Source organism: Phyllobates terribilis, unplaced genomic scaffold (genome assembly GCF_046119375.1).
Source record: "Phyllobates terribilis strain yellow unplaced genomic scaffold, ASM4611937v1 Scaffold_7__3_contigs__length_470593459, whole genome shotgun sequence".
Classification (NCBI taxonomy): Eukaryota; Metazoa; Chordata; class Amphibia; order Anura; family Dendrobatidae; genus Phyllobates; species Phyllobates terribilis.
In genome coordinates this window covers 44,863,857-44,879,484 of record NW_027362767.1, presented here as the reverse complement: position 1 = coordinate 44,879,484, position 15,628 = coordinate 44,863,857, and the positions used below count along the sequence as shown (strand labels likewise).

At 45.8% G+C, this 15,628-nt stretch overlaps 2 protein-coding genes across 5 annotated transcripts in view; one reads left to right on the top strand and one right to left on the bottom strand.

Moving 5' to 3' along the window:
- Positions 1-1,287, bottom strand: part of TXNDC16 (thioredoxin domain containing 16) — a 42,230-nt gene extending 40,943 nt beyond the window's left edge. For all 4 annotated transcript variants that reach the window (XM_073638467.1, XM_073638468.1, XM_073638469.1 and 1 more), the window contains exon 1: positions 996-1,287. The gene's annotated coding sequence lies outside the window, so the exon portion shown is untranslated. The remainder of the gene's footprint in view (positions 1-995) is intronic.
- A 234-nt stretch (positions 1,288-1,521) lies between these two features.
- Positions 1,522-10,556, top strand: GPR137C (G protein-coupled receptor 137C). Its single transcript, XM_073638473.1, has 7 exons — positions 1,522-1,958; positions 4,638-4,681; positions 5,317-5,539; positions 6,175-6,333; positions 6,826-6,951; positions 7,337-7,461; positions 7,539-10,556. The coding sequence occupies exons 1-7, from the start codon at positions 1,641-1,643 to the stop codon at positions 7,675-7,677; spliced, it is 1,134 nt and encodes a 377-aa protein (XP_073494574.1). The 5' UTR covers positions 1,522-1,640; the 3' UTR covers positions 7,678-10,556.
- Positions 10,557-15,628: the final 5,072 nt, after the last annotated feature.

Below are 15,628 nucleotides of genomic sequence, written 5' to 3'. Positions count from 1 at the left end.
GGGAGGTACAATTGAACACTGCCCTGGGACAAGGACTTGCATGGGGATAGTTGCAAGTCTGCATCTTCTGATGCGGCAAGGATCACTTCTGATGGGCACACTTTTAGGCAGTGACCTGGGTGTCAGAGATGCTTCCAGGGGTCTTCCCCATGCTGTCCCCATGTCTTTTCAGCACTGTATGCATGTGTCACACAGCACATGGCCAGATAAGGTTGTAAAATGTTAAAATGACATTTCCCGGTGAATGCATTTGTCACGGTTGAAAGCAATACAAAAGTGCAAAAACGCATAAAAAATGCTACTTGTGAACATAGCCCAAGGTGTGGAGGAGTATTTTTGTTTTTGGCTATTTATTTTACCTTATACACAAGTCTTTACCCTGGAAAGGAAGTTCCTTAACATATTTCACAGGAAAACCGTTTCAGTTTTGTTTTTGAACGTTTTATTGTGAGCCCTTAAAAGTGGCTTAATACCTCTGACCACGTTGTTGACAGCAGTGACCTGGGGTTCAGAAATGCTTCCAGGGGCGATCCCCATGCTGTCCCCATGTCTTTTGAGCACTGTCACTATCGTTTTGGGCACTTTTTAGGCTTTCTACAGACTGCCGGGGGTGCCGCCGCAAAAATGCTCGGGTCTCCTATAGACTAACATTGGGCTTGTTGCTCGGGTCGAGCACCCGAGTATCACAGTGAGCTCGGCCCGAGCATTTTAGTGCTCGCTCAACACTAGTGAATACTTATGCACATGCCAATCTTTAGTTATTTGATCCCATACATTTATTTATTCCTATATTTTTCTCACTTCACCACCTTACACTATTTAGTGCTGATGCATCACACACAAATCAGATCATACAAATATTTACACACAGGTTGTAATGTAACAAAATAGGTAAAAAGTCAAGGGGGTGAATACTTTTGCAAGCCACTGCAGTAAGATATCCCCACAGCACAGGTATAGCGCCCCCACAGGCAGCCCCCCATGGCGACACTCACCCAGTACGGGCCGCAGTCAGGGCCTGGCAGCAGAACAGACTCTCGTTAACCATCTCAGCACCGACAGCCGCAGCTGCTTCACCTCTTCCTGGTTTCAGGTCTGCGCTGGATTGAAGAAGCCACGCCCCTTCAGGTGACGTCATTCCCTCACAGGGACCAGGTCCTTTAGCCCATTGGGATTTAGTCATAACTGTCCTGCAGTCCGCCGGGGCATGCTGGGAGTTGTAGTCCGTCTGTGAACGGCTGCAGGGTACCACTCATCACCTGACACCCTCAAAGTCCCGCCCTCCCGTCGCCATAGCGATCCCCCCCCCCAACCAATCACCATCAACCAGTAGGCGGGATCTACAGCTTAGACAAAAGAAGTAACAGACGTCCTAATCAACCAATCAGATCCTCGTTCCTCCTGCTGGGCGGAGTCGCCTCTGTCCAATCGTCTGCGGGCAGCGTCCATGCTCTTGAGAGGCAGGTCCGTTGTGGGATAGTTGACAGCCACCGCGACCTATAAGAGAGCAGAAGCCGAAGTGGGCGGAGCTCCGTGTGGCCAATCCGCTGGGCGCAGAGTAGCTGAAATGGTCGGGCTCAGCTGATGTCTTCCAGTGGAGTTGTTGTGGAGCGCGGGGTGCAGTGACATGCTCTGACACCATGAGCGCGGCCATCCCGTGGGCAGTGGAGCTGGGGCTGGCGGTGCTGTGCACGGCGCTGTGCTCGCTGCTCTTCCTGGCGGTGTACGTCCAGCTCTGGCTGCTGCTGCACTACAAGCAGAAGCGGCTGAGTTACCAGAGCCTGCTGCTGTTCCTCTGCCTGCTGTGGGCCGGCTTCCGGACCGTGCTGTTCTCCTTCTACCTGAACAGCTGTGCCCAGGCCAGTGTGCTGCAGCCCTTCCCGCACTGGCTGCTCTACTGCGCCCCCATCTGCCTGCAGTTCTTCTCCCTGTGTCTGCTCACCCTCTACTTCTCGCAGGTGAGTGCAGGGGGCGGCTCTGCTACTATTGTCAGCGGCTGCAGTGCCCCGTGTGACCGGCAGGTGGCGCGCTGCTGGCAGCTTGTTTTTTCCAGTGCAGGGGGGGTGACGTCACTGTTTAACCCTTCATCCCCTGCAGCTATGCGAGGCTGGCGGCAGGGGGCGCTCGTGTTCCCGGTACGGATGGGTCTGTTTCTCCCTGTGGTCTGAAGGGGGCGTGCTGTTCGCCTCTACGTGTACTGCCATTTAAGTTAATGCATTTTTATTATGATGTCCCTGCTTACCCCTTCATCCCCTGCAGCTGTGTAGTGTTGTGACTGCTTTTGGCCTGCAGGGGGCGGTTGTGTTCTTTACTGACTATAGGGGCAGGTAAACCTGTCTTGGTGACTGATGCCTTTATTTTGGGTTCCTGTTCACCCTGAGCCTGGAGGGGGCGTGTTGCTTGGCTCTAGCATATTACTGTAGTTCATTATCTGTCCTCTAGGTGGTGGTGGTTTCTTGTAGGATTCTTTTGCAGCAGATGACATCACTCCTTAACCCTTCACAGTATTTTGCATGGATGTCTGCTCTTATGTCCTACAGGGGGTGTGAGCTGTTGCAGTGACTTAGGTACCAGTGTTGTTTCCTCCTGTGCTCCTAATAGGGGGAGGGGTGTGTTTTGCTCTCCTCCAGTATAGATTGCATTTATTTTCTTGCATGCTTGTAAAGCTTCAGTGCAGTTCCTTGTCTGACCTGTAGGGGGTGTGCTAATGTCATAATGGATCTTGTGTACAGCAATAATAATGTTGCTGTTTAATCCCTTGCACCCCCCTGAAGTGCTTTGCAGTGTGTTTACTCTTCTGCCTGCTGAGGGCGCTGTTTGCCAGTGATTGTTGGGTGACATCATTGGTTAACCCTCTCCTCACCCTACTGCTTTGTCTGGGGGTGTGATGGCTTCCTGTGGATGCTGAGCTGTTACTGAGCTCTTCTCACCTGACTGCTGTCGGGTCCATGGCTGTAGTTACTGGCTGCACAGATCTATTAGAGACTCTATAGATGGTTCACGTCAATAATCTTTTTATTTATATAGCGCCAACATATTCTGCAGCGCGTTATAATTCAGACACATTATCATCACTTTCCCCATTGGGGCTCACAATCTACATTCCCTATCTGTATGTCCTTTGGAGTGTGGGAGGAAACCGGAGAACCCGGAGGAAACCCGCGCAAACAAAGGGAGAACATACAAACTCCTTGCAGATGTTGTTCTTGGTGAGATTTGAACCCAGGACCTCAGCGCTGCAGTGCTAACCACTGACCAGTTTCTTAATTTGTAATGGGGGAGGGGGAGCTACACCAAATCTGCAAAATTGAGGAACTTTCATCCTTGTTACAAAATGAAGCCCCATCGCCGCTCCATTCATTCCCTATAGGGCGGCGCTCGGCTTTTTGCAGCTGCCTCTCAATCGGGCATGTGCCCCTGTAATATCACAGGGGAGAAGGTTCCCCATTTTGCCATTCAGTGTGGGTCTCTGCAGTCAGACACCTTCCCCTTCCCCAATCAGCAAGTTGTTCATTTATTTTCTCCACTGGACAATTGTTCGTTTAGGGCTTTTTACCCTCTGATGTCCAGGGTGTATAGTGCAGGCAGCGCTGAACATAGAAAATAATGTCATGGCGCCACACCTGCCCTGTTCTTGGGGCAGATCACTGAGCAGTCGGCGCTGTTCTCCCAGCATCACAGACTAAGCAAGATGTCAATGGAATGACCAGTGGGTGGGACGGAGAACACTGACTGCTTAGCGCTATGCCCCGCCCAGATGACTGCACTGAGCAGGTTTGGTGACATTATAACATTTTCTCTGGAAACTACACCCTGGACATTGACAAAAAGATGAGGCTGCAGGTTTCCTTCAGAAAGTGCAACACGCTGTTCCCTTGTGGCGTCTTGAACTTTCTAAGACAACAGTAACATTACAGCCTTTTTGCAATGCATTGAAAGACGTTGCTATCTTTGTGTGAGGTTAATGGTGCATGGCCTAAAATTGTGGGGTTTTTAGTGAGTATTGTACAACAAGGGGGGGGGCAAATTATGCACTGGGGGCGATGACTGGGCTTATTGCAGCAGGGGGCTGTGGGAACATAAGCAAGACCTTATTTATATTGATAAAACTCTGGAATAATATCTATTCCCAGTTGGCGCTCTATAGACGCACGCGCTGGGGGAAAGCGGCTGCTAATCTGAACCCGTACGACGGCCTTGTCTTGATCATGAGCAGAATATATGAGGAGTGCAGACACAAGGTGATGGTGAGAAGGGGGCACAATCCACTCCGATAACAGTGTAAATTAGATGTTATGCTTCATTAAAACCAACTTATGGACCTTAAACAGCAAGTCTTCCCCCAATAGCCTTAAGTCCCATCCTTTGTGCCCGCAGATGATGGCGCATACAATGCCAACAACTCGAGTGACTGGAAGCGGGGAGTAATGTATAGGAACAAGTAAATCGGATAGCGGGCGGTCTCCAGCCGCCATTTACGAAACCCACGTACCTCATCCTGTGTGAAATGAAGCCATGTTGGCTCGTTATCCATATCGTACAGAAGTGCATGTAGCCAGTTCTGGCGATGTCTCGGATCTTTTGTCTCTGCCTTCGGAGCAGTGCGCCGTCTAACGCTGTTTCTTCTTTCTTTTTAGGTGATCTTTAAAGCTCGCTGTTCACCAGAATTCAACAGATACAAGTAGGTACCAGGATCTGATGGGGGTCCTGCCATGTTTGTGCATTGATGGGGGTCCTGCCATGTTTGTGCATGGCTGTAGCATTGTTTGCAGGAGTTGGGGTCATCACCATTGGACATTCCTTTAATTCTCCACGATGCTACACAAAGATTTACAAAATTAGGATTGAATTTTTAATCTCTCCTCCACTGCAATGTGCTGCGTTTTGTGCATTTTTAAGTTCTGCCTAAATTCAAGCCAGATCCCAGCTGGCCGCCTCCTTGGTATAACGGGACTCATAATCGCCTAAGTCTTCGAGGGGCATTTTCCTCTACTGAATGGAGAATATGCCACAAGTGTCTGAGGGACCACCTACTGGACCCCTGTCGGACAATGCTGGGAATAGGGAGGCCGCCATTCTTGGGATCTTAGTTGGAGAGGGCTGGCCGCATACTCTACTGACTGGAAGCTGGAGCTAGTGGAGGGTCTTAGTGGTGGGAGACCCTCATATCAGACCTTTATGGCATATTCTGTGATGGGGAATAGACGGTGCCTGCAGCACAGGACAGACCCCTTGGATCGGGGGGTGATACTGCAAATGACTAGCTTTTCTCTAACCTTCTGGACTAATTGACTTTTCATTCTTTTTCCCATCCAGGATCCCTCTACATCTAGGATTTTTCCTCACTAGTCTCGCCTTCCTAACAGTGAACTTATCTTGTATTTTGCTGGGTGATGGGGTTGATGATCAGCGCGGGTGGATCACCATGATCAGGATGATATTTAGTGACTGTCTCTTTGCCATCTGCTCAATTTCCCTGGCCAATAACACCTATAGGATTGCCAACATGTCTCCTGCGTATGTCTACCTAGAATCAAAGGTGAGGCTCTTGCGATAGAACACAATCAGGGTGGTCATAGGGACCCCAATCTTCCTCATATTGGGAAACTAAATACACTATCTGCCAAGAATATCAGTATTTAAAAGTGCTTCAATACTGGACTTCTCCTTTAAGGATATGTGCATGACTGGTCTGCAAATGCCATTTGTTGCACTAAGAAATTGCCAAATTCCTTGGAGTCTGTTTTACAATGTCGAAGGCTATTGTATCTGAATGGCGAGGTTCTCCTCTAGGGCGGGTGCCGGCGCTCCTCTAGGGCGGGTGCCGGCGCACTTAATGGTGGTTTTGTTTCTCACATCTCAGAATCCATCTAGTCCTACTGTGAAGGGAATAATCTGTGTACTGACGTTATTCTGAGCTTGTGTTTGTACACAGCAGACACGTGAATAAGCAAAACTGCAGTATAAAGCATGGCTAGAATTGAGGAAGAGGCTGCTGTGTTTAAGAGCAGTAAGGTGAATTTTAAATGCAAAGCTATGTTAATGAGCAGAAAACTCTCCCCCAATATAAAGCTTTTTAAAAGAAAGTTGTCTTAAAGTGATAATGAGAACTCTGACTGAGACCCCCTTAAATACCCATGGCTAATTATGAAGTCTGATCTGTGTTTTATCTAGGGCACCTCTGGAAGCCAGGCTGTTGTAACCGGCTCCATTATCAGCGCACTCTATATCCTGAGAGCCTTATACAACTTGGTTGTGGTCTCCATCCAGCCAGAAAGCAAGCCAAGTCCGTTCAGCTATGGGTGGAGCGGGGTCTCCAAGTCATCGGCAATGGTATGTCTATGGGATTATAATGACCAGTGGCTGCAGACAGGATCTTATGTGTCTCTGTATACAGGGAGCTCCCCCTAGTGGTGGCTGCAGACAGAATCTTATCCTGTATCTCAGTATACAGGGAGCTCCCCCTAGTGGTGGCTGCAGACTTATTACACAATAGTGCAGTTGTGTAGCAATGCAGGAGATCTTTATAGAATTAAAGTGGTTTTCCCAGATTAGACAAAATATTGTGCTTTCTTCCAAATAACATTGCCGTTCCTGCCCAGAATGTATATTAAGCTCCACACATGTGAATAGAACTTGGTTGCAAAACCACACAACTCAGAGCAGACTGGTGCTGTTCTTGGAAGAAGGCAACCATGTCTTTCTAGTCATGGACTGCCCCTTGAATATTGTGCTCCATGTTGATCGCATCTATAGTAAGGATGGAGGGGGCTGTGTTTAGTGGTGAGCGATTAATAAGAAGACCCCCTATTATGTCTCCCCCAGGCTGTTACAGAAGACCCGAATAGTCTGGAATTTCTCATATTTGGGCTTATCCTCCTGTTCTGTGAGTTCCTGCCAATGACCCTGATAACTTATTTCTTTCGGGCTAAGAAGCTGAGCCAAAACTTGGTGAGTTCTCGCCCCATACTCATGGGAACGGCTCTAAGAGTCGGATTGATCATCTGTAAGTGATCATGTAAATGCTGGGGTCTGACCTGTGGGACATGGCCGGGTGGTTGGAGGCACTGCTACAGAGCTGCGGACCCTTCATACTTGGATTCATAGTGCTCCAAAGAAGGTCGGACCCCCATGTCCCAATTACTAGATGCAATCACTTAATGAGAAGGCGTCTCCATTAAAGGGTTTCAGGTCCACAGCATGCATGATTGGCACAGATTAGATACCAATCACTATATGGAAACTGGTGGCACTGTCATCCTGCCCTTTAAGACTTTGCAAGAAAATTCTTATTTTCCTCTGACCCCTGTAACTTTAAGCCTTCCTCCTATCCCAGGAGCCAGCTGGTATGGTGAATAGTCACAGCTTCGGGTCCAGAGCCTACTTTTTTGACAATCCTAGAAGATACGACAGTGATGATGACTTGCCCAGACTGGCAGGTGCCAGACCCGAGAGAGCAAGGTGGGTGATAAAGCGACTGTCTCTGGATTTTCCAGCACGGTATCGCATATCTTGACTTTATTTTTTTCCCTTTCCAGTTTTTCATCCACCCCCAAATCTTCTGGATGGTATGGAGCAATATGTCCGACCAGCAGCTGTGCCCTGTCGCCACCCCTGAGCACGCCGGCCGCCGGGACTCCCATCCTGTTTACATGTGGCGCTAATACACTGGCATGACCCCGCTGCCCGGGCCGTCTGTGTGCACCTTGCGCTGTCGCTGTGACGGTACGGCGCGGCCAATAACTTATGTTTACGTTAACTGCAAATACACATTCCGTTTTTCGGGTTTGTTTTTCTTACCCCCAATGAATCCCAGTCTTGGATGTGAATGTCCTGAACGCTGAGGTTCCCGCAGGGTCTTCAGCGGTGAAAGAACAGCCGGCACCTCCCGCTTTTCAAGCAGAAAGACTCAATTCCTGCCACCTAGACACGGAAAGCCAAAAAAGAGGATTAAAAACATGCATCAAATTACTGCAGATGGATTCTTCAAGGGGGTTCAGAGTATCTTCTTGCTGCACCCCCCCCCCATCTTCCCCACCCACCTTTTTTACGCTAAAATAAAATGGAGGAGCAATTTAATATGGATGTAATTCCAGTCTGATCTCTGGGGTATCGGCTTGTACTCTGCAGGCAACTGTGTTCATGAAGGAAAACGAATACTAGTGGTGGTTTGTTTTACTTCCTAATACCTCCTACATGTCGCATTCTATAAATGGCACTGCCTGTTGTCTCCACTAGGGGGAGCTCAGAGTATCATTCTTCTACACTCCATAGTAAGATACAATAAGCTCCCCCTAGTGGTGGTTTCTTGCAACCTCTATATTACCTCTTACCATCTGTATCCATGCAGCTTTGTATTAATGATTGCCTCCCCTTGTCTGCATATTGCAGCTTCGCACCATTCGCTTCAATGCAATTATCAGACACAACCTGTAGACGGGGGCTTCACCTTTTTAGAATGGAGGTAGGCATGTTTTTGCTTATACCCAGAACATCCCTTTTAAGGGTACGGGCACTCGACTTTTCTATGAGGGCAAAACCTGAGAATTTTGTATTGTGCAGTTTAACACTTCAAGTTGCACAGGGTGAGATTTGCTGGGATGATTCACAGCTGTGGTGTTTTGTTTGGGTACTAAAGGGAACCTCTTTGGGTTTTTTTACATCTGGACCTACTTTAATGGCTGTATAGATGCATTTTTTTTTTTTTTTTTAAGATCTGACATGCCCATTATTAAACTTGGTGTAAAAGTTGTATGCAAATCAGGCTGGAAGTGCATTGAGGGCGTGTCAATGTATTTAAACTGCTTCCAAGTGTGCACTTCCAGTCTAACTTGCATATAGTTTATACACTAATGCAGATTGGCACATCTGATCTGTACAAAAGTCGTGTTTTTTTGGACTAGTGCCTATACAGCCATACCACTACTTCCCTATGTATAGGGTCATTCTTAAAGGGATTGTGTCATCTAACACCTGCCCCGGCCTGAAAATTACCTCTTGTACTTGGGTTATGTCTGGCATTGCAGCACTATTAAAACTAAGAACCGGCTGCAATACACCAGGTAACCCGAGAACAAGTGGTGCTGATGTTTTTGTTTTTTGTTTTTTTTTTGGTCTAGTGTCTTCATAAATTTTCCCCCTTTTAGTAAAATCTGACAAATTCAAGGCGTTGCTATTTTGCCTCCATCCGCCTGAACATGCAAACTTGTTCCAAAACGCTCCCTCTGCTGGTTGTGTTGGGTATAGCACTAACAAAAGTGCTAGAAAGTTTAAAAGAGGAGAAACCTTTCCTGGTAATTTCAATTAAGTGATTGTAAAGCTTTCTTGCTGCTTTAAATAATTTCTTAAAAATTCTGTGTTGCAAACAAACGAACAAATCCTGCATTGTGTGATCTGTACAATGGCTGCCTTCATGTCATCTGCTTATATGGGGAGGGTGGGGGATATTTAACATTCTTCACTTTTCCTTATTGCAGCAGATACTTGTTTCCTCATGAGTCACCACTTCCAATGCCCAGATTACATTCGTTTTTCTAGTTTACAATAGAAAGGAAAACGGTCAAAATGGCGCCACTCATGTCCATAGGCTGGCTCTGGTATTGCAGCTTGGGTCTCTTTAAGTGAATGGAACAAAGCTGCACTAACGCTATAATTCTGCAGAGTATTGAGGTTTTTGCTAGTTTCTGTCCCTGGTAAACAAACAACTTGCACTTTTTTTTTTCTTAAATTCCATGCTTTGACTTCTAAAATCAAGTATCTTATCCATAACCTTTTTCTTTAGCTTTTTTCTTGCTTGTTTCACTAAATTTCAGATCCCTTATTTCTGTTCATTGCATAATGAATGTATTGTTTAATGGAAACCATCAACAAGCTGCTGTTAATGGCTCCTAATCTGGCTTTACTGATTAGTTGGATGTTGTGTTAACAAGCTGAAGTATTCTAATGCATTAAATTATCAGGTTAAAGGGCTGGGCGAGGGACTGCAATCTAATGTAGTTTGTTGGTTTCACCATAGAAGGCAGACTAGTCAGCAGCTTGCTGACTGTTTGGATGGAAACAACCAATGAGAAGCTCAGCTTTTGATTATGTTCCCTATATGTGCACTAGTAATAAACCATAATTGGAAAGGGGGTTGGGTTGGGGGGGGGGGGGTCCAGGTACAAATAACCCCTTTCTGCACAGTCTAATTGTTGCACTAGGATGTGATTATCGCTGTGTGGATGGGACATACGGCAGCGTAAACCTGAACTTATTTGTTTTCAGTCGCGTCCTGTCCGGACTGGAACACGCACGCGTTTATATAAATCTGTTATCGCCAAAGACTCCAGGTTGGCTCCTAACCCTATGTGTTCTGATGCACTTTAAGAGCCGGATTAGTTCGAGGGTGTGTAATGTAATTTTATAATTTTTTTTTTCTTTATTTCTATGTTGGCCCATCCTCCTTGTTTAATAATTAATTGTATAATAAACGCTAGATTTTAACGTCCTGGTATTACAGCAGTATTCTTGGACTGTTTGCTGTAGACTTGTGGTGGCCACTTTGTTTGGTAAACCCCCCCCCCAAAAAAAAAAAAAAGGCGTCTAATTGGCACAAGGGAGAAGAGGAGCCTCCCAATCACATGGTGTTAGAGCAGTCATATGATTGGCTGCTGTGGTGACTGCCTCTTGCTACCCCTCATCTTACTTGTTTAACCCTATGTCTGCCAGTAACAAACTGCAATGTTATTGACCCCCCCCTTCTGCTAGCAGAGGATGTTTTTGGTTTTTTTTACACCAGTATTTTTTCTACTTGCTGGTTTTAGGCCGCAGTGGCCGATGAATGTACTGAGTAATTTTACTAAACCTGTAATGAAGCACTACCGTACTGAAATAAACTATCTGCACTAAAGCCGCCTCCCGTGTCTTTGTCGAGCGTCCGCCATCACTGCTCCATGGCGGCTGACAACTACAACGTGGCTCCCGGGTCTGACTGCAGGGTGCAGCCGGCAGCGCCATCAATCACAGGCCGCGTCCCATCGTCCTGGTAAAGAAAATCAACAATTGTGTAAACTGCTGAAAGAGGTCGTCTCATAATGGACACACTTAAAGCGCTTGGTAAAACCAATGACAACCTGCTAATTAATACCTCTGCTCTCTAGAATGGAGAGGGGTTAACTTCTAGGTCCAGCTTGTTACCTAAACTAGCAGCCACTTCTACAGTGGCAGGCTTAAGGCAAGGAGTGGTCTGCTCTTCAAGGCTGTGTGCTCATGATCCGTAGTGGCAGTGGTTTGGACACAGCTTACCTGTGCTGCGTCCAAAACTCTGCGTTGTACAGTGGATGGGATTTATGGAAATCCCGTGCCCACTGTGCTTCTGTTTGATGCCGCACAAACTCACCGGCTGCGCGGCTTTACGAGCCGCAGCATGTCAACTTCTGTTGTGGAGATGCTGGTCTCCACAATGGAATGGATAGTGCGCAGTAACTCTACACGAGTTCAGTGAACACGTGCAGATTTACATGCGGGATCGGACGCAGCAAAAATACGCTACATCCAAAGCACTGCTATAGGCTGATCATGGACACATAGCCCAAGAAATGTGATATTTTATATTCTGCTTTATCTTTAGTATCCCATGACTCTCGGATGCAGTCCTCCTGCCCAAAAAAAATAAAAAATTGGGGTGCACCCTTAGTGTTAAGTCCAGCGGTTTCTTTTGTTCATTTTTTTTCTTGCCCCTGTGTTGGTATGAGTTTGTATCTTTATCATTAAAGTCTGGAAAAAAAAAAAAAAAAAAAAAACACTATAGACTGTAGTAAAACTAAAATAGGTGAACAAACTCCCTGGGGACAGATCTTCAGATATATTTGCACCTACCCCTGTAACCAATAATATGGAGTCAGCTCCTCTATATGTAATTTCATCCATCTGGGAAGGATTTCTACAATATCTTAAGCGGCTTTGTGCCCCCTCAACCAGAAAAGAATTTGTGAGGACAGACTCTTGATATTGGGGAGAGGCTGGGCTCAAAATCTCCATTTATAGGATATGGCTGAGGCCCAGGCTCTGTGCGGCCGCTCATGTTCTCCCCTCCATGTCTGTATGGACCTTGTGCACCTGGTACAGTCAGGGAAACAAAGGGCGTACCCCAAACTGTTCCCACAAAGCTGGAGGCTACAATTGTCCATAATGTCTTGTGTACAGTATGTTCAATGGAACTAAGGGCCCAATGCTGACCCCTAATAACAAGCACATAGCATTATCCTCCATTTGTACCCTGACTGCATCGTGCCCACTGTTATGTTCTTCTGGCATCACCTATCCCAGACTTGGAGACACAAGGGCTAATGATAAATGTAAATATCTGAGCCCCAGACTTTGTGCACCAATGGCAGATTGGCCATTAGCTTCATATTCTCAGATAAGATCGAGGTCACACTGAATGTGACAGATGCTGCAGACGTCTTGGTGAAACTCTGCCTGCTTTATCATCCAGCATGGCTGGTCTGATATTGGAGGGTTACAAACTGGTAAGGGTGCTATTGGCATGAAGCTGGGTACAGTGCTCCTGTTACTGTAAGAAGCCAAGTTAATGTAGCAGATCTGGGGTGATGAAAGCATTGATGCTGTTAACTGGCCCTCTCATTCCCCAGCCGCACCCTCAATGACCACCTGTATCCAGTGTCAAGTACCACCACAGATAGACTAAGAGCTGATTGATGGTTAAACATTTTTAATAACTTAATCTGTTTCTAATGACATTGCAGTTATTTTTCGGAAGTACAAAGGCTAAAACCTCATAGAATGTTAGTTGGAGGGGACCTAGAGTCATCTGGTCCAACCCCTGCTCAATGCAGGATTCACTAGACCACCTCACACAGATGTCTGTCCAGCCTCTGTTAGAAGACTAACATTGAAGGAGAACTCGCCGCCTGTTCCCATCACTGATCGCCCTCACTGTCAGTGTTTTCTAATATCTATCTTCTCCCTTTCAGTTTCATCCCATTGCTGCTCATGTTTCCAAGTGGAAATGAGAATAAGGATGATCCCTCCTCACTATGACATCCCTACAGATATTTGTAGACCGCTATTAAGTCTCCTCTTTTGCAAGCTAAACATTCCCAGATCTTTAACTGTTCCTCATAGGACATTATTTGCAGACTGGTCACCATCCTGGTCTCTTTTCTCTGAACTTGCTCCAGTTTTTTTTTTATGTTTTTTTGAAATGTGGTGCCCAGAACTGGAGACAATATTCCAGATGAGGTCTGACCAAGGAAGACTGGAGGGGGATAATTACTTCATGTGATCTAGACTCTCTGCTTCTGTTTAATACATTCCAGAACTGTTTGCCTTTTTGCTGCTGCATCACACTGTTGACTCATGTGCAGTCTGTGATCTATTAGTATACCCAAGTCTTTTTCACACATGCTGTTGCTTAGTTCTATTCCTCCAATTCTGTACATGTCATTTATTTTTATTGCCCAGATGTAGAATCTTGCATTTCTCCATTAAATACTATTCTATTAGTCGCTGCTTATTGTTCAAGCTTATCTAGTCTTCCTCTGAATTGAGTGATTCCATAATTTTTTCCCTCTGCTTGGTCTGAAAAAAATTACCCTTACTGAGTACCACATTTTTAATCTTGATTTCTTTTAGTGTTTCTTAAAGCCCTAAAGTTGCCATTTGAAATGACTTTAGTTTTGTGCCATGTCTGTGATCTGCTTTTTTTTCAACATTAAACAACTGAATGAACATCCTCTGAGCCCGGTGATTCCATAATTTTTGCCAGCGGTTGTAGATCACTGTTTGTAATGACTCTATATATTACAGTGGGTACGGAAAGTATTCAGACCCCTTTAAATTTTTTCACTCTGTTTCATTGCAGCCATTTGGTAAATTCTAAAAAGTTCATTTTTTTTTTCCCTCATTAAAGTACACTCTGCACCCCATCTTGACTGAAAAAAAAAAAAACAAATGTAGAAATTTTTGCAAATTAATTAAAAAAAGAAAAACTGAAATATCACATGGTCATAAGTATTCAGACCCTTTGCTCAGTATTGAGTAGAAGCCCCCTTTTGAGCTAGTACAGCCATGAGTCTTCTTGGGAATGATGCAACAAGTTTTTCACACCTGGATTTGGGGATCCTCTGCCATTCTTCCTTGCAGATCCTCTCCAGTTCCATCAGGTTGGATGGTGAACGTTGGTGGACAGCCATTTTCAGGTCTCTCCAAAGATACTCAATTGGGTTTAGGTCAGGGCTCTGGCTGGGCCAGTCAAGAATGGTCACAGAGTTGTTCTGAAGCCACTCCTTTGCTATTTTAGCTGTGTGCTTAGGGTCATTGTCTTGTTGGAAGGTGAACCTTTGGCCAAGTCTGAGGTCCAGAGCACTCTGGAAGAGGTTTTCATCCAGGATATCTCTGTACTTGGCCGCATTCATGTTTCCTTCAATTGCAACCAGTCGTCCTGTCCCTGCTGCTGAAAAACACCCCCATAGCAGGATGCTGCCACCACCATGTTTCACTGTTGGGATTGTATTGGGCAGGGGATGAGCAGTGCCTGGTTTTCTCCACACAGACCGCTTAGAATTATCACCAAAAAGTTCTATATTCGTCTCATCAGACCAGAGAATCTTATTTCTCATAGTCTGGGAGTCCTTCATGTGTTTTTGAGCAAACTCTATGCGGGCTTTCATATGTCTTGCACTGAGGAGAGGCTTCCGTCGTACACTCTGCCATAAAGGCCCGACTGGTGGAGGGCTGCAGTGATAGTTGACTTTGTGGAACTTTCTCCCATCTCCCTACTGCATCGCTGGAGCTCACCTACAGTGATCTTGGTGAGAGAGGTAAAGAAGAACCCCAAGGCTCTTCTCCCACGATTGCTCAGTTTGGCTGGACGGCCAGGTCTAGGAAGACTTCTGGTGGTCCCAAACTTCTTCCATTTAAGGATTATGGGAGTCACTGTGCTCTTCGGAACCTTGAGTAATGCCGAAATTCTTTTGTAACCTTGGCCAGATCTGTGCCTTGCCACAATTCTGTCTCTGAGCTCCTTGGGCAGTTCCTTTGAGCTCATGATTCTCATTTGGTCTGACATGCACTGTGAGCTGTGAGGTCTTATATAGACAGGTGTGTGCCTTTCCAAATCAAGTCCTGTCAGTTTAATTAAACACAGCTGGACTCCAATGAAGGAGTAGAACCATCTCAAGGAGGATCACAAGGAAATGGACAGCATGTGACTTAAATATGAGTGGCTGAGCAAAGGGTCTGAATACTTGTGACCATGTGATATCTCAGTTTTTCTTTAATAAATTTGCAAAAATGTCTGCATTTGTTTTGTTTTTTTTCAGTAAGATGGGGCGCAGAGTGTACTTTAATGAGAAAAAAATGAACTTTTTAGAATTTACCAAATGGCTGCAATGAAACAAAGAGTGAAAAATGTAAAGGGGTCTGAATACTTTCTGTACCCACTGTATATGAGTTTCACTTTGTGTATTGAAGAACTGAAATAAATTAACTTTTTGATAATATTCTAATTTAGTGAGAAGCACTTGGATTTCCAAAGTCTTCTACTACTCCTCCGAGCCAGTGCAGGAAGTAGGCGACAAAGCCGTCTCAGAGCCAAGGTTGTTGCTTCCTCCCTTCGAACCATCCA

Excerpts from the sequence above, each read along its gene's own strand:
- GPR137C (XM_073638473.1), top strand. The coding sequence starts at position 1,641 with ATGAGCGCGGCCATCCCGTGGGCAGTGGAGCTGGGGCTGGCGGTGCTG. Across the intron at positions 4,682-5,316 it reads CCAGAATTCAACAGATACAA|GATCCCTCTACATCTAGGAT; the intron begins GTAGGTACCAGG and ends TTTCCCATCCAG. Across the intron at positions 7,462-7,538 it reads GCCAGACCCGAGAGAGCAAG|TTTTTCATCCACCCCCAAAT; the intron begins GTGGGTGATAAA and ends TTCCCTTTCCAG.